The following is an 18,203-nucleotide window of genomic DNA, read 5'->3' on the forward strand; positions in this document are numbered from 1 at the left end:
TGCTCTATAAGTTTTCTTCTACCACTTGCCCCAACAATGTGCCTTCAAGTGTCATATCAATAGGACTGTATTCTTGTATATTTATTGGCTTAGAGCTATATGCTTATAGATTCATTGGTTATTGATTGTGGGTGATTTATTTATAACCACTTTGACAATTTCCAAAGATATTCATTAGTCAACTTTTTAAGCACTTTTGGCTACACACGCAATTAATATATTTATGATGTCTGTACATATTAATAATTCAAGGAAACCTGGTACTGCTGTCGTACCCCTACACGTACACGAAGAATAAGAGTCCCTAGGTCAGAGTACTGAAGAACGCCACCACGTATTTCACTATATTAAATGAATAATAATAATAATAATCTTGATTTTTATTTGCCCAAAAACAACCCGGAGGTCTTCACTTTGGCCCACAAGTCAATGCTAAGATTGAACAGAAACAAAGTAACACAATAAAAACAAAGCAAAGCACAGGTCAAAGGTGTGTTGGAAGCACTTCCGATTGCAATATCTATATACGTATTGATAAAGATCTCTAAGATATGTTTTATATTAGTCATAGCGTAACTCCTCGTACACCATAGAATTCAAGCTTTTTTATTAAAATATTGTGTTGCACAGTATCTTACTTTATGATATGATACATACATATACATACATACATACAACTTTGGTATGATACATATAATACCGAAGTTGAACAACTTGGATAAAAAAAGTCTAACACTTCTATTCTTGACGTCAATCAGTGCTTATTCTGCTGGCTTATTCTTCTGTGAACCAGATTGAAACTGCGCTAATATTTGATGCTTCTGAAAAAATATCTTAACCTGTCACTGATAAGGCGCTCGAAATTATATCAGAATACCGGAAGAACAAAATTTTTTCTCTAATTATAACATTTGTCTGTGCCTCCCTCATACGCAGGGGTTAATTCGGCTATTTTTAATTCTTCAGGAAACTCACCAGACTAAAGCATCATATCTACAATATAGGACAAAATGGCAATCGTAATAGTTACAGTCGGATTTAATGTCTTCAATTACCAAGTTTGGCGTGCACTCCATTGGCTTAGTCATCTTATTCAGTTTGGCATTTTTTAAACATCAGTCAGGTTAGTGATTCTCAGAACGTTGGCATGCACAGAATGACGCCAACGTTGGCACGTTGGCGTACTCGCGCTAAAAGTAACCCCCAGAGGAGGACACGAACTTCCATCCAACAAGTCTCTTCTTGACTATCGCAGCAACCAGTCTTTTTTTTTTTTTGGCCGTTTGATTGAATGAGAACACATTAAAATAATTAAAATTGCTTTACGGTATGTTCAAGGGGTGCTTAACTCAGTGTGGATCCTCCCTTCGCGATAGGAGTTGAGGGTGTCATGACGTCGGGGTGCAACGCTCCACCGTTATCTCTTAGGCAGATTCGATACATTCATAATCATTAGCAGAAAAAGGCCCTGATGGCGCTCTTGATTGGAGTTCTGCACATGGGACAGGTGTCGACGGCTGATGCGCAGTTCACGCACGCTACCAGGTGTTGGCAGGGTAGGAACAGCACGCTCTTTTCGTCGTCCAAGCACACAGCGCACGGGTTTTGTACCGATGAACTGGCCTGCTTTTTGGTCACTGCAGGGAAAGGAACATTTGGAAAAATAAATGACTGAGGACAGCGGTTAAAATAATCACTCGCGCTTCATTTCTGTTTGTACACTTTTTTTTTTCTGCATTTATGTAAGTTGGCACCATATATTTTCTATTCTCATCTCCTCTATAGATACCGCACACTATTCAATTTACGTGCTTATATTTTTATGAGCGTTTGAAGAGTCAATCGCTGCGATATATAACGATAACATAGAGAATAACCGAGCCGAAAGATCGTTTATTCCAAAAACATTCGGTAGTCACATAGCTCTCAGAATGACGTCTTACACACCCCCGCTTGGCTTAACCTCGCATCATACGCATACTTTTTTAACAAAGAATATATTACAATGAGAGTCTGACGAGAAGCCAACAGTATTGCATTCAATCAAGGTTAAGCATCGTGGGTCACTAAATAAATAGGAACACAAGTGATAAAACCATATTTCCTTTTGCCTATTAGCTTGTTAAGCGTCTAAACAATGCACCATTGTCATATTGCGCAAATACCATGCTTGAAAGGGCAGCTGACCAAGAGCAAGCCTCACGAGGCACGAGGTCGGCTCCTAATTTTAGGTCGCCGCTGAACATCCTTAGTGGAAAAAAAACAACAACAAAGAGGCTCGCACGTGGTAAAACCCTATATCGACGTACTTAGTTGAGCATGAAAAAAAGGACCCCCATATGGCTGCTGGTGTGAGACCGCATTTCTTGGTTTACTTTGTCGTTTGACACTCTGATAAGCTGGACGCGTGGCCGCCGTAAACAACACTCAATCGTTATCCTCCGGGCAAAGTGCGAGGGGACTGGCCTCAGTGTAGCTATACGTGGTCGCGTGGAGTGTCTTTCTGGTGAAACACGTACTGCAAAGGTCTGCTTAGGACAATCAATCGGTGAATAGAGTGTTTTCTAAATCGCGGAAAATACTGTAGTATAAAATCTGGAGGATTATGTTGCAGCTCTAATACCCTGCGACTCTCCACACATCGACATGGACACCCGATCTAGAAAGTGGCTATTCGATTCACGATAAAACAGTGATGGCTGCAAGATTAGCATTTTCTTGAATCACCTGTGGCTGGTTGACAAACGTAAAGAGGCCGATGAGGAAGGAGCAGAGAAAGAACAATGGCAGCAGAAGACGGAAGAACAACAGAAGACGTATCTTTCTGTCGTTCTTATCCTGTTCCTTCCACTTTGGCTTCGTCACGCTCATCACCCCGTTTCATGTGTCTAAAAAATAGTATTGGATTCAGCTTTTATGTCCAAAAGCTGGGCACCAGACTGATCCTTATTCAAAACTTTAGAACGCACGTTTACCTAAAGTTACCTGTAATATCTTCAATTTTGTCACAGTACATTCAGACATAACATACCAATCTCTCAGACATGCTCTTGAAATATCGCTGGAAGTAACCGCGACGAGAGTTACTACGTTGGTTTACCAAACACCTAGGTGTTTGTAAATATGAACTTCTAGAACGTACTTTGTACGATCTGCTATCTTCAGCAGACCTTTCGGTCGTACGAATCTTTTTAAGTGTGTGGGTGTGTCTGTGCGTGTGCGTGTGCGTGCGTGCGTGCGTGCGTCCGTGCGTGCGCGCGCGCGTTTGTGTGTGTATGTGTGTTTGTTTGTTTGTTTGTTCGTTTGTTTGTTTAACTGTTATTCCGTCAGACGGACTCATTGAGTGACACTTCAAGCGAGAGCACTTTGCCGCATTGAGTGTTATTTCAAATGCTTCGGTGTTACGCGGTGAAAATTAGCCTCACTCAGAAATGATGTCAATTACGATGGGAAAAGCAAGAGGAACACACATATTCAAATATATCCGTTCATTTCTTCGTTATATTTTTCTGTTCTTAATAAAAACACGTTTCCATACATTGTTTCATTGCTTTACGCCAATTTGATTACTATAATTATCATCACAAGCCGAAGCAAGTACAAAGTAGCTAGATAGGGCAAGGAGGGGCGAGAGGAGACAGTGAAAAATTAGACTTTCTGCGTTTAGTGTCACACTGTATTCCAAACTTGCTATGTGATTAATTTCATAGTTTTCCTACATGTGCCGCCGCTTGCCTTTTTTAATTCTTAAAACTTATTCTAAAAGTGATAGAAACATGGTGGCGTGAAAAAAACAAAAATGCGCAGTTATTGTTCATGGATCGACGAGCCGCACACTAGCGCTAAAACCCTGCAATTGCATTCTTGTGGAGGCGTGGAGCTGACTATGGAAAAACTACTGTACCAAAGCAAGCTCTTAATTTATTTGTTTGTTTCATTCGCTAACTGTTGATAAAATTGCATTGTTGCAGGTTTTCATTGTTTCGACAATAAAATTGCCTAAATAAAAACGTATACAAGGGACAAAACGCGACAATATTACTATCAAGATCCGTAAAGGTATTTTTTGGCGAGTTTAATATTTGTTTCTGAGCTAAGAGCTATAATCGTTTTGGTCCTTGCATAAAAAAAAAAAGAAAGAAACCAAGCTTTAAGGTGAAAAAATTACATGAATAAAGCACTTCGAAGTGTGCCTCAGCAGCCTTGCCCTACTAAATCGAATGACAGGTGCAAAGCAACGGAGCTAACGAAGCCACAGAGCACGTTAACGGTACATCATGGAGGGTCACGCTGAAGAACTCGTTAACTCCAGAGAAATTTTGATAGCCATGAAGTTACCTCAAGATTGATTCAGCCCATTAATAGACACATATAACCTAATATACCACATTTCAAGTCACATTAACACTTTTTTTTATTGTTCTTGTTGGTGTCACTGTCTTTTTGTTATTTTTTTTGTTTTTCGGAGACAATTGGATTTTTAAATTGTTTGGGGAGGCTGAGAGGCTCTACAGGCCACACAAAAAACGTGACGTCAATTCTGGCAATATAGGGTAGTAGGGTCGCTTTACAGCATGCTCTCGACGGCTTGCGACAAGTTTGAGGGTGTAAAACAAAGGCTAACTAAACTCACGTCAGCAAAAAAAAAAAAATTACGCAGACTATTGTTTTTACGCAGCCAGCTTAACTTGCGAGTTGTACAATAAGTGACGTCGCCCCAGTGGAAATCGCGGGGAAACTTAAATATTGGTTTTGGCATTACATTTTTTTTGCCGTTTTCTTAACAGCTATTCTAAACTTAGATTTTATAAAGAAAGTGCCGAAAATAGTACGTCCCTGGGCATTTCGAAAATATGAGTAGTCTGGGTATCTCAAAAGAAAAACGCCTTTGACGCGTTATATCGAACCATGAAAGTGCGTGGTAGGAGCCCATTAATGTGTGCCATACCAGCGCCGTTCCGACCGGACGCAGCTAGAGCTCGATCTCGAAGCACAGGAAAGAATTTCAGCAACCTCGATTAAAGACGCTCGCTTGATGTACGCATCATTTCAAACATTGAAAGCCAGATACTACAACGCATGCTCGTTCGTCGCCTCGGAGAGCGAGTACACCGAGCACCGCATGCACGAACGTCGCAGATGGCTTTTCGCAATAATAGCGCAACGTGCACGTTGAAATGAACGATAGCTGATTGCACGTTTGTTTCTCGGCAATATATTCCTTTCGGCTGCGTGAAACCCGCGCACACTTAATATTAAACTGCCAGGTGCTACTATGCAAATTAATTCATTTTGACTCAACATTGTTATTGTTCATTGTTTACTCCCGATATCCCGCACTCGGGTTGCTAGATAGATGTTTGCGCTTCTGACGTATCCAAGATCCACTAGCGATGACGTCACGCACAGGCCTTGCCTTCTAGGTGGTGTTGGCAGGATCGAGGGCAGTGAGTCCGCCGAACTCGCTCGCTGCATGGTGAGTGTGTTCTTCGATAAGTGACACTATAAGGCTGCCGTGTAGCACCGCACGAGTGACACTGAGGACCAAGTATACGCTTGCTTCATGCGATACTAAAACTATCCAATCTGGGAGGTGTACTACGTGACTCAGTTCAGCCTTTGTAATGAGCTGGATTTCATAGCACGGATTGGCATTGACATTGCGGAAGTCTGACATAATATATCAATAAATCAAGAACATGCTGTATATCGGATTTCCCATGAACTCGTGTAAAACAAGAGCGCTCGGAGCAAAGTTGCAACTGTTGTAAAGTTACTTGGGAACGTTGGTCCACTCAACCGCTTGCGTAAAATTAAAAATATCCCATCCGTGGATGCTGTGAAGTTGTTACGCTCTTTTCTTGGTGCTTTGTTTTATGGGAATGATAAACCTGATTCAATTTTCAGCCAACTCGCGGTCTTAAAAGACTATTTCTGAATAATTTGAGACGTGCAAGCACCGGATGCAGGTTTGTGGCAAATGATGCCGGCAAATAAGTTGTCACTCCTAATTAAATTTATTACTGTCATTTTAAACCAGATAAATATCAAATATGTTTAAACTCTTTGCAAATCCCATGCCTGTTGAATGCCAATTGTTAGAAAGTAGTCTTTCTTATTTGATTCGCACCTGTTATGATAGCCGTAAGTTCTGTTTTCTATTAGATAGTTTTAAAGTCAGCTAATTCGCGTTGATATAAAAAAGGAAGAAAAAACTTACCCTTCACATCGTTCTTTGATATCCTGGTGATTTCTTTCAGCGATTCTTCTATGTGACTCTTTTCAATGCCCGCAATCGGAACTCCTTTCTTCAACAGCATTCTGACTGCCTTCCTAAAAGTATCTTGGGTTATGTTAAACTTTTGGTAGAACTCCAGGCATGACGAGTCTATATTTCTTGCGATGACCTCGTCGATTTCTTGTACTTCATATTCTTCTCTCTCGTTCTGTAAAAATGTATATGGAAACAATTTTCTATGTGCTTTAGAATACATCCACGATGAATGTAAGATGTACCATAGTTTATGGCAAAATTACCTGTGCTGAGCCTTCACTAAAAAGTTCATAACACTTCAAGAATTTCTGCCTGGCTTATCAATCATACCCTCGAAAAATATGGTTTAGTAAGAAAAAAAAACGTGCCTAATAATTTTTACTCAACAAGAAAAACACATCATTTCATGTTTACACTGTGAGGTTCCGAGATAGTAGAATTACCTCTTGGGGTAGCTAAACTAACTGAATATCCTCACAGCAGTACCTTCTTCTGCTGTTGGGGTTGTATTTTAAACCGCTATATATAAATGTGACAATACGTGTGGTGCGCAAAACAATATACACTTATTGTGCATTAATTCAGCCATTTTATATACATGCTGAGTCAAAATTTTAACGATCATATTTAGACAATTTTTTTAGACCAAAAACACACAAAACGAACATTCATGATAGCTCGTCGCACAAAAACACATAATTAATCATTTCGGAGAAATACTGTTTTCGTAATTTTTATTGTTTATATAGATTTTTCTACTATCGAATTCGCATCAAAACTAAATCTTTAATTTTTCTTTGTATAAAATTTTATACATTGAACGTAACGCTAAATAAAATTAAATAAAACCCAGCGCGTAATCCAGCAGGTACATAAGCCAAGAATGTGATCAATGATGCAAACAATGTACTGCATTAAAGAAATTGACGAAAATATTATTAGCACAAAATATACGAGCACTTGTGAAACTACCAGAACCGTTCAAGTTGCCACGTTTTCATAGACACAGGTGACAGTTCGTTTTAGTAGACGTTCTCATATAACGCAACGTGTTGCTTATTACCGTTTCTAGAACATCTTGTTGTCGCTTGGATATCTCGGCATTTTCTTGCGGTCCCAGACAAAGAAGGACGTAAGCGCAGTCTGGATACCACCGGACATGCTCTATAAGTGGATCGTCGTGTTCGTCCCAGTGGAACAGAGCACCACCACAGCTGAAGCATATCACCCTGTCCATGTACCCTGGAGAGAGAAAAAAAAGAAAGCACAAAACTTGTCAGCTCTTCTTCCCTAATCTCTAAGTTAATCAAAAAAAGTTCCAAGTGTTTGGTAAAAACCAAAAAAAAAACACACGAAAATTAACGCTCCAGCCGGTTTTGTCGGAATCGAGAAAACAGAAAAATACGCAACTGAGGCTATCCATAGTTACGAAGGGGGAAACAGCGCCAAAAGTACGGACGACAAAGAACGAAGAACACAAAGACCGAGCGCTGACTGATAACTGGTTTATTTCTGGAAACCAAAAAACATTTCCCCGCTAAATTTAGCAGAAAAAATTCCCCGCTAAATTTAGCGGAAAATTCCCCCTAAATGGGAGGCGAGCAGGAGAGGAGGAGGGGGATAGCCTCCTCTCCGTACCTTCCCCCTCCTCCTGAAGAGCTGCGCTCTAATTCGGCGTTACAGGGCCGAATTAGACGTCTTTCATTTATTATTACCGGCAATTTTTTTTATTTCTACTGTGAGTTTGTGCTGTCGGCATCGGATACTCCAAAGATATGGAATCTCCCTAAACAGAATGACACTGAGGTACGCCGTAGTGAGAGGCGCTGGCTTTGTTTTCTTCATGCCTTTGACGCACTGCATATAGAAACCTTTTGGTTTCTTCGTGCAGAGCTGTCGGCATGCCGGCATCAAACTGGTGCCCGTACAGAATAGATACAAATATCGAACGGGCACCCTTATCCCGCAATCTCATATGACCGGAACGGGTCCATCATTCGGCAAGTTTTTCACATGGGCCAACGATTCGTTAACCCGTTTGAATTTCAAAGGGTTTATTTCAGTAGGAAGGCTTCATGAATTTCACACGCAATTTTTGTTTTGAACTTGTTCAAGATTATAGTTACTTTAAAATCTGGTTAGCATTCGCAGCGGTCACAATTTACTGCCAACTGACCAGGCGGGTACTATCTATAGTAGCGGCAGTAAGATATCTTATTCTGTCGTTGATGCACTCGCCCGTCTGGTCAGGGTACATCCTTACACAGGACAAGGAAGTTTCATACGTCACACCAGTGGCACATTCAAGTAAGTGAGCCACGTGGCGCTTTGTGCTTCTTCCTTCTGTCACTACCGGCTCATCTGAGCTTCCGTTGATGCTTCCACACAGGTTATCTAGTTTGTTCGGTCTAGAAAATACAACCGGTAAATGGAACCGACTAGCTGTTTCAGGTTGTGAGGTAATTTGTGTATCTGGGGTAGGACCACAGGCTTGCCCTTTCTTCTGAGCGCACTGTCGGGCTGCTCGTCACGACTTTTCATATCTATTTTTTTGCGAGTGTTTCTGACACGCCACAGAGAACTTGTGCGCCGGCAACCCCCAGTTTGCTGAGCTGTAGATGAAAGCTACTACTCATTTGGTGATGGCATGATATTTTTTTTCAGGGAGGAGGCACTGCAGATGTAGGCGATTCCCCTCTTTACGAGCTTGGAGTGATCGGAGCCAAACGGTAAGATTCTCTTCTTGGATCATGGCTCGTACGCCCAGCAGATATAGTTGTTTCCAATATAAATTCTCAGATTCAGAGACTGCAATTGGCCAGGGCTTGCCGTTTCATGAGCAAAATCAAGCCGAACGCTTCATCAGCACTTTCTATACAATTAAACACGAACACCAAACAAAATCATCAACGTATCTTAAAACGTTCAGGTCGTCTTTTTTTTTTTTTTTTTTTTTTTTTTTTAACCACCTTTTCACAAAAGGCGAAACAAATGTCCCATAGAACAAGTGCTACTCTTGAGCCTATGCCTATCCCACGCTTTTGCAAATAGAGTTCTCCACAAAAGGAGCCACATTGGAGCCAAAATATTAAGTCAACACCTAAAAAAAGAAAAGGATTCTACCGTTAGGTTAGATGAATTCCGAAAAGGTATTTTCCCATTTTATCCATTTTCTTTAATGCAAAGTTTAACATACGCCAGCAGTTGTTCGCGCGGAATGGACTAGAATAAATCTTCTAGATCAATAAGAAATCCCATTGCTTTTTTCACGACTCCTCCCTGTAATAACTATATTATTTCCTTGGAATTTATATCTGAAAAGGGACCCCAGCAGCTCCAAAGACGAAAAGTGCTTGCAGAGGAAACCGCCTACATCCAGCTGCCATGATCTCTATTGGTTACGATAACCCTGAACGGAGATCTATTATTGTGCGTTTTATCTGTGAAGAAGACTTGGAAATTGACTTTCTTGACACTAACACTTCTTTGTTTAGCCCTGGTAATTATAATCTCTTGCATAAAACCTTAGCTTGCGATTTTACTTTAGTCAGAAATACACTCATTATATTTCGTGCTTATGTCTTACAAATTTCAGTGGAAGTATGCCGTGTCAATTGTTAGCATATATTTCCTTCTGTCTCTGTCTTTAGGCGCTTTTCTTCAAGAATGTACAACCAACTAGCCCAACGTGCCGTCTTAATACATGGCAACAAGTTGATTTGCCTCATCAACGGCGATGAAAAAGGTTGTATCGTTTGCGTGTATTACAAATTTAGTAGTCTGGTCAGTGTTCACAATATCTCTGACATAAACGTTAAAAAATAAAGGTCCAAAGGTACTCCCTTGAGATACTCTGCCTAAGTGAAGGCCCATTCACACAAGAGCTTTTAGCTTACGTTTTCTCACGTTACGTTACGATTCACCGACGCATCCGTCCTTTGCATGTCCCGTGCAAAGCTGCTGTTTTCGTTGGTAACACCGCTTCGTGCAAAGCACGCACGTCCTAGTGACTCTCCACTTGGGCATTCGTAAGCTCCCGTGGCATTAAGCAACATAAGCAATCGTTGGTGTGTGAACGGGCCTTTAGACAATTGCTACCAAATATTAATTGCAAACGGGAGACGGGGACCGGAATGCTCTAAGAGCGAAAGCATTTGGGCATGTTCTGTCTTTTGTTGTTTTAAGTTATCAGTACCCAGGTATATAGTAATGCGCTAAACATAGGCGGGGCGTACTTACCATCATAAAAAAAGCCAGCAGCTACCAGCGACTCAACGTCTTGGAATTTTTCCCGGGGAAAGTTGGTCATTGTTGCTCGTCTTGCATCTTCAGAGGCATACTTGGGATACTTTGCTGTTCTGTGGCACGTGTTGGCATTTCTTCTTACAAGATCAATGCTGCGGGCGGAGGAAGGTTTAACTTGTTCGGGGCTCTGTTCTGAGGACACGGAACGCAGATTTTCATCTGATGATGCCCCTGCTGTAAACGGGGATGCCGTACAAGATGCTTGAGCCAATTCTGATTCTACTTCATTGTGTGGATGTTCCGATGAATGAGAGTTATCATTTAAAACCGGGGCAAGTGGATTTGTACTGCTTTTTGCTGAACTGGTATGCGCATCCCCTTCCTGAAATTCCATGCTTCACTGCTTTCCTGTGAAAGTAAACAAATCACAATAAGCGGATGGGAGTACTATAGCGAGGAAATCACCAAAATTTCGCAAAATATAATGGCCTTAATCTGGGTAAAAACAATTCACTCTTCACGATTTTATAGGAAAAACCTTAATTGGAGACTTTTGATACGTTGTGATGTACACTAAGTAAAAACGGTGAAAACAGTGGTACCTCTAATTTCGCTAACACAAAAGGTTCTGAACAAAATATAGAGCTCCTCAATTATTAGTACCTGCAAATCTAAAAAAAAAAAAGTTATAATTTATTTGAAGAATACATTATAATTTATAACTACTAAATTCTTATTTCATTCAATTATTTCGTTTTAACTAATTTAACGTGGCAATTTTTTTAATGCTCCTAAGTCTTAAAAATAAGGTGCAACAAAAATATTTAACACAATACTTAGTTTATGCCGACGAGTACAACTCAAAGTAGAACAGTAAAAAAGCGCAGCTTGATAATGCGTTTCTCGAAACGCGGAACAAATCGCTCCTGCAAAAATTACGTATCACCTACAAAGAGGGCGTTGATGTCATTTTGGTGTTGCCAAAGACAATAAAGAGTTAAAAATAGTTCATGACGTTCGCTGTAATTAGGTCTTCAATTAATTTGCACTTATTAGCTTTTTAATTCGTAGAATTAAAGGTATGTATTCGATTGTAAACTGTCTGCGCATTATCTAAAGATCACTAAATGAGCCCGTGCCTTTTAATACTACATGGAGCGCAAAAGATTTTACAACGCTCTGAACAAAACAAAAACACTTAATTTGGACGTTTTTAGAGTTTCGGTTCCCTATCAAAACATATCCGCGCCAGCGGTCCTGCTCCCCCGTGGCCAAAGCGCGCATGTAATGTGCGCCGTCACCCATTCCTTGCATGACGGAGGTGAACCCAAAAATCACAGATTATTCACAGCGTTTCATTTCGCCACCTTGCGCCACTCTTCTTTCTCTCCTTTGAGGAAGGCCCTTTGGCCACGCGTAGCAATTGAAAAATTGAGGCTTAGAAACGAGTCTAAACTTATTTTAATGCGAAAGCATTAACCATCCCATGAAGGGGAGCCGGCGGCGCCTGTAACCACCAAAAAGAACGCGAAAGAGATGCCCATTCTCCAATTGGCTCAGCAAAACGGCCCCTAGATAGCCATTAGCGGCCACTTCATGAGAGCGCGCGCTCGCCCGACGCTCTCGTGTCAGGCGTTGCCGGAGGGGGGGAGGGGGGGCTGCGGCCGCTTCACGAGAGCGCGCGCTCGGCAACCTCGGCAGTAGCAAAACGTGGCCGTCCGCGCCCGTACACCGCAGATGAACTAACATAGCGGAAGAACGACATTCATGCGTTCGCGTTCACAACTCATAAGAAGTGCTTAGTTGGCTTCAGAATTTTCTTACGTACATGGCAAGCGCAGCAGCGTAAAATGCTGCGCATGCCAGATATTTTTCTAGGGTGAGCTTATTTAGTTGCATTTGATGATGCTAGAAAATGTCTAGTTAACTTCAAGATTTAAAAGGTAATGACTCCAAGGAAATTAAAGCCGTGATTATAGCCAACGTTATGTTTTAAAATAGGCCCTTTTGAAGGAGTAAATAACACAATATCCTTTTTTGTGAGGGATACCTTTGGAGGAGCGATTTAGCCCGCACTTTGAGATACAGACCAGAGGTCTCAAACTATATCGAACCTGGGGGCCAGATATTTTACCCCGAGAGGATGACGGCCAAGCAAGCAAAACGCCAGCTTCCCCGACGTTTTGCCAAGCTTGAACCATCGCAGCCTTGGAAAATACAGTCCCCGCCGCTCCCCAAAATGAAAAAGCAAGCACTGCGACCGGCGAACCGGATACGTCTCGCCGAGTCGGCCGGGTGGGGCGAGCGAACACGTCACCTCCTCTCCTCTTTCGGCTTCTGATTGGTCGAACGCACCCGAACGCACCGCAACGCTTCGGAAAGTTGAGCGAGTCTCTACTCGCTTGCGTCGCGCTACCGAGCGTTGCGGGAAGGCGCGCGTCGCTCTGCAAGCGACCGCGCCTGGCCGCAAGGACTCCGCAACGCACTCAAACGCGTTCAAACGCGAATGTGCGTATGGCCCTAAACGCGTTCAAACGCGAATGTGCGTATGGACCTTTAGTCCATCGTAGGACGAGACGAAGTATAGTAACCTAGCAGTGGGAATGTCGTGCAAATGATTAGCATAAGAAAGAGCTGAGATGCAAAAATTAAGGCGAACAAATAGTCGATAAAAAAAGCACAAGAGTGCAAGAATAAGGAACACATAAGACCAGAGCTAAGTTTAGAACTAATGCTAACGCCTTAAAAAAAAAGAGAAGGCCGGATTTTTAAGACGCCGGACATTATACTATTATGGCCATGTAAAAAACAGCGCTGAAGGAAGTGGTAATACGCACAGAGGGCAAAGTGAAAGCCAGGGCCCACTTCATGCAATTCCGCCGAAGTGAGCTTTGAATACAATGTTTTTTATCTCCTCCTTGCATTTCTATGACGTATTGGGTTTCCTCCGAAGCCATACCTTTCCTGTGAGTTTAGCTGATAAGTCTGTTATCTAAAAACGTATTTTATATGGCGGCCGGAATATTTTACTGCGTATTTCCTGTCAATAACCGCTAAGGCGTGAGCAGCAGATAATTGACAGGAAGCTGACGAATGAGTTGACCTACAATCGTCGACACGTTACAATCCCAGCGGCAAGTGCCATACGCCACTGGCGTCGCCGTTTTTCTAACGATTTTTTTTTTTTTTTTTGTCTCCAATATGGCAGTGAGCGCTGTTAGCGACGCCTGCGGTACGGAGCGACGCGGGCTTCTCGAAGTTATACTTTTCTGCTCTTTACATGTACCCAGGCTTATGCAACACCACCCCTGGAATAATCAAAGCCTGCGCGCTGGACTTTTGACATCATCGCAGTTAGGTCAAGCGAATGCACACATTCGACGCGAGCGCTGCGTCAGCACTCAGCTGGGCCTTGCGTCCGATCAACGTGTCGAAGGGCGCTCGGCATCGGGCTCGGGTTCATTTGACTGGTTGGCGCCAACCGACTACGCTGGTAGCTGCGCCGATAACAGCGCCACCAGATTGGTGCAACTTCACAGCCGCGAGTGGCTGTAATAAAAATAATAATAATAATAATAATAATAATAGCTTTTTTATTTATCGTATAAATAGGATGGGAGCTAAGGAAAAAAGCTGTACAAGCAGATTGACTGGTAATCAGCCCTCCACTGGTACACAGCAGTTGCGAAAAACATGCACGAGAAATTATATAACGCAAATACTTAACAAACAATAAAGCAATAAAGAAAGTTTCCTCCATAATCGACAACGGTAAAAACTGTTTTTTTTTATGAAAAATGTTTCCTTATCTCACTTGTGCTACAAGATTTTATATAAAAACTATAGCGCACAGGTGCGCTTAATAATGCCGACAAGGTCTCTTCGATCATTAAAAGGCCAGAATGTGTGCGTGATGACTCTACTGCCCAGAGATCCGAGTGACGAGTGGAGTGTGTGATAAATTTGTTTCTACCTGATGCCAAACAATAATAAAAAGCTATTCGTCTCACGACATTTCTGTTAATACTTCATACAATGTCCACATTCATCGTATCGGAATATGTTCAAACCACCCAGCCTCTCAAGAAGTTGGTTAATATGATGACTATAGGAAAGTCAGAAGTAAACTCGTACTGAGTGATTTCACTCAGTTGTTGCCTTGTATGTATAGTTTCGTGTTTTAGGATCAATCCGAAAAATCAGACGAACACCCACCGGTTAAATTTTCGTCAATCCGTTTATCCGTTAAACTCCGATATTGTTTCTCCCAATCTAGAAAAAAGAACAAGGACGAAACTCTACTCTTAAGTTTGGTCAGCGCAAAGAATTACCTAAAAAAAAATCCCTGTTTTTTTTTTGTTTTTTTTTTTTTTTGTTTTAATCTTGGTTTATTGACAAGAGTGGTCTTACCGTTTATATTGCCAAGGTTAATTAGGACAAGAGGTACTTTTATTTTTGGGTCACCACGCAAGTTGGTGTTCTGACATCCAGTTTGCACTAAACCATTTGTTCTCCTAAAGGGAGGACGGGCTGTGCTTTGGAAATAAAAATTCTCGGAGCGAGCAGCCGACTAAACCCAGGTTAGTCGGCTGCTCGCTGTGGAAATTTTTAATCGTCTGTTGCTAGTTGAAAGATGTGGTTGTGTCGTCCCAAAGTTTATTGTTTACTCGTTCTTCATCCATCAATTGAACCAACACGCTCTTCCCCCAAGCATACCTACTTATACTCCAACAGACTGTTCACAAAAAAGATCGCGTTTGCCCACACCGGATATGGGCAATGCGCGTGCGCAAAACCAAGATTCGCGAGAGGCGAAACAACTGCGCATGCGCTACTCCGATAGCAGCGCCACCGTAGTGGCGTGACGTCACAGAGTTTCCTGGCTCTAGACCTTACATGATATGAACTATTTGCACCACTCAGGTGGGCGCCGACAACGTTACTACAACAACTCAGTTACGAAACTGTCATAGAGCCTGCTCTGAAAAAGTGGCACCGATCCGTACCCAAGAACCGGACTAATGGCGACCGCAACGCCGCCATTTCTCCCGCAGCGGCCACTCGGCGAACTGCACGGCTGCTTGTGTTAATTCGAGAGTATCGCATACGACCCACGAGCGCCGACGAGTCGGCCAGCCTTAGATTAAACTGCGGTATCAGTTTATCAGTTCCAAAGTGCGATTCGTCACGTGGAACGTTGTTGACTGCTGATATTCCCGCGAGGGTAAGCTCTGATAACGACTAACGGCCTTTACTACATCCGCAGCAAGCGGAGTCGGAAGGGTTAAAGTTCCCTCATATAAGAGGAGTCCTTTACGCTTTCTAGTGGTAACGTCATTCTTTGAAGCGCCGAGTGCGTGTCGGTGCAGGTACATAGTAGGAAGCGAATGACGGTGCACAGCAGCGAAATGAACTGAAAGGCTCCATTTTGTTCCAGCGGAGTAAGCTTCGTCGTGCATGTCGGTTGTCGTTACAAATGTATCAAGGTATTTCAATTAAGTGTCCTTTCAAAACAATATTTCGCGAAAAGCAAATATCTTCTAGTTGGGGGGGAAGGGGGGGGGGGGGGCTTATTTATAGTAACCAATGTCATTTAGGGGCGTACTTGTTTACCACATTACGCATTCGGTCAATACATTACCGGTACGCCAGTTATGATCATCACACCAAACTTAGTACCAAAAAAAAAGCTGTAATTTTTTTTTTTAATTTTTTAGAAAATTGTTAGGCAATTGTGTTGCATAAGTAAAGCGTTCTAACAGCACAAATGTTTAACGATACTCTGAGTTTCACGTAAGCCGGGTTGATGAACCTGGCGATATTCCAGAGCCTTCCATTTTCTCGAGCACCTCTCCCGCAGTGCGCACAGGTGGTCGAGCTCCTCCTCGCCTACCACTTTGGTCACGTGACCTCCCCCGTTAACCAATCAGAACCGAGCTTCGCAACCACGCTTAACTGGCTTTACTGCTAGGCTTCACAAAATGCTGAGCTCCTAACCAAAGCGTTAGTATCTAGTCTTATTAAGTAAATTTATAATGTTTAACTCGTGTCTGAGCTGTATTAGTTAATTCAATATTGAAGTATATGGGCATTTCTGTGCTCGAGATGACGCTGCGGAAAGTAGAGGAAGCCCAAATTCGAGACATTTATCTCACGCATTCTTGGACGAAACAATAAAGTGCCAGTTAGGGGCTGGCACACTAGGACCAAATCTTTATGTTAGTGTAGAAAAAAGCGTTGACTCGTGAACAGTTCGCCAGTTGCGCAACAGTTACAAACATATACAAGTAATCTATTTGCCACCATATGAGCTGAAACGGTTGTAGGCAACCAGTGCTGTAAATATTACCAGTAATGACGTTACTGGTAATACGTTAGCCTTTTCAGTAACGTACTGAAGTACAAGTTATTTTCTAAATGACTCACGAGTTGAGTAATGTCGTTACTATTTCGCAGTGTCGTGTATAAGATTTTGTTATTGGTTCCCAATTAATACTGTTTCGTTATTTAAGCTTAAACACAAAATAATTATCTTGTAAACTGCACTGAAAAGAGCAAAAAATATTTTTGTTTCTTCTCTGCAGCACCACTTGAATATCTTTTACTGAGGAAGCAAAGTCTATCCAATCCAAATTTAAAAACCAAAACATATGTTAGGCGTTCGATGACACGAATATAATAAATAACACGAAATCACTTAGTCAACGCTTAATCATTCCCGAAGTTTATATTCTCTGCTTATCAAAGCCGAATAAGCATCAAATATTAAGTAAAGCAAAAGTAACAATTGTTACATTGTGGAAGTAAAAGAAATTTAATATCTTTTGTTGCTTCTGCAGGATGGTAACGAATCTCAGAAACGCGCTCATTTTTGACGAACTAGCGGCTAACGATGTTTCGTTACTTATTCTCGGTAACGGGCACAAAACTCTACCTAGCTCAGCCTGAAACCGTTAGATAACGCTGCAGGATTCCTCGGCACAAATTTCCTTACCTTTTTTTATGTTCTCGACGACACGGGTACTGCAGCAGCGTTTCCAAAACGGGCTTCGTTCTCTTCTCCCGTGGAGGGCTGTTCGCACTATCACGGACTTTTGTTGTGCCCGGCAGATATCTTATCCACACGCCATAGGCTTGCACCCCAAGCTCCCCACCCCCCCCCCCCCCCCCCTTCTCCCCCTCCGCGCACTTCCAGATATGCTTTCCTGGTACTAGCGCGCGACTCCAGCAAAACGGACGCCACCAAGCGGAAAAACCGGGAACCAGCCGGACCAGGTCGATCGCTCCGCGCCCGTCCGCGTCTCTGGTGGTTTTCGCGGACACGTGTTGTCGGCGCGGTGGCGAACAGTGTAATTTGACGAAGGTCCGAAAATTTCTTAAGTTTGCCTGAGTGTTCATTAGTGTAGGGAAGCCTCAGTAGATTGTTTCCTTCCATCACCTGTTTGAAAGACCGTTTAGTCCACAGCACACGGTCGCGTGCTTTCGATTTCTTGGATGGGAAGGAATCACGGAAAAAGGTTTTAATTATTTGTCTGTCTCTAGTCACATTCAAAGTGACGACTACTTGGTAACTGATAAGTGGTTTCTTTATACGGATGTAGAACAGTGGACTGAGGACGACAGACGAGGCGTTACACTGTAGGGAACACCAATGTTGCAGTCAAGTGAATGGGGAGGCTCGACA

At 42.3% G+C, this 18,203-nt stretch overlaps 1 protein-coding gene across 1 annotated transcript; it reads right to left on the reverse strand.

Annotated features, from left to right (window-relative positions):
* Positions 1-362: 362 nt before the first annotated feature.
* LOC8044139 (putative inhibitor of apoptosis) lies at positions 363-17,767 on the reverse strand. Its single transcript, XM_040207322.3, has 5 exons — positions 17,514-17,767; positions 10,514-10,927; positions 7,338-7,516; positions 6,221-6,446; positions 363-1,637 (listed from the first exon to the last, which is right to left on the reverse strand). Exons 2-5 carry the CDS (start codon positions 10,911-10,913, stop codon positions 1,453-1,455), a joined length of 990 nt encoding a protein of 329 aa, XP_040063256.1. The 5' UTR covers positions 10,914-10,927; positions 17,514-17,767; the 3' UTR covers positions 363-1,452.
* Positions 17,768-18,203: the final 436 nt, after the last annotated feature.

The sequence above is a fragment of the Ixodes scapularis genome, unplaced genomic scaffold (genome assembly GCF_016920785.2).
Source record: "Ixodes scapularis isolate PalLabHiFi unplaced genomic scaffold, ASM1692078v2 PGA_scaffold4__175_contigs__length_147842914, whole genome shotgun sequence".
Taxonomy (NCBI): Eukaryota; Metazoa; Arthropoda; class Arachnida; order Ixodida; family Ixodidae; genus Ixodes; species Ixodes scapularis.

What these genes read in the sequence shown, in the direction of transcription:
- LOC8044139 (XM_040207322.3), bottom strand. Translation starts at nt 10,913, where the DNA reads ATGGAATTTCAGGAAGGGGATGCGCATACCAGTTCAGCAAAAAGCAGT. An exon ending in TGCTGGCTTTTTTTATGATG is followed by an intron (nt 7,517 to 10,513) that starts GTAAGTACGCCC and finishes TTCTCTCTCCAG; the next exon opens with GGTACATGGACAGGGTGATA. An exon ending in ATCAAAGAACGATGTGAAGG is followed by an intron (nt 1,638 to 6,220) that starts GTAAGTTTTTTC and finishes CTTTCCCTGCAG; the next exon opens with TGACCAAAAAGCAGGCCAGT.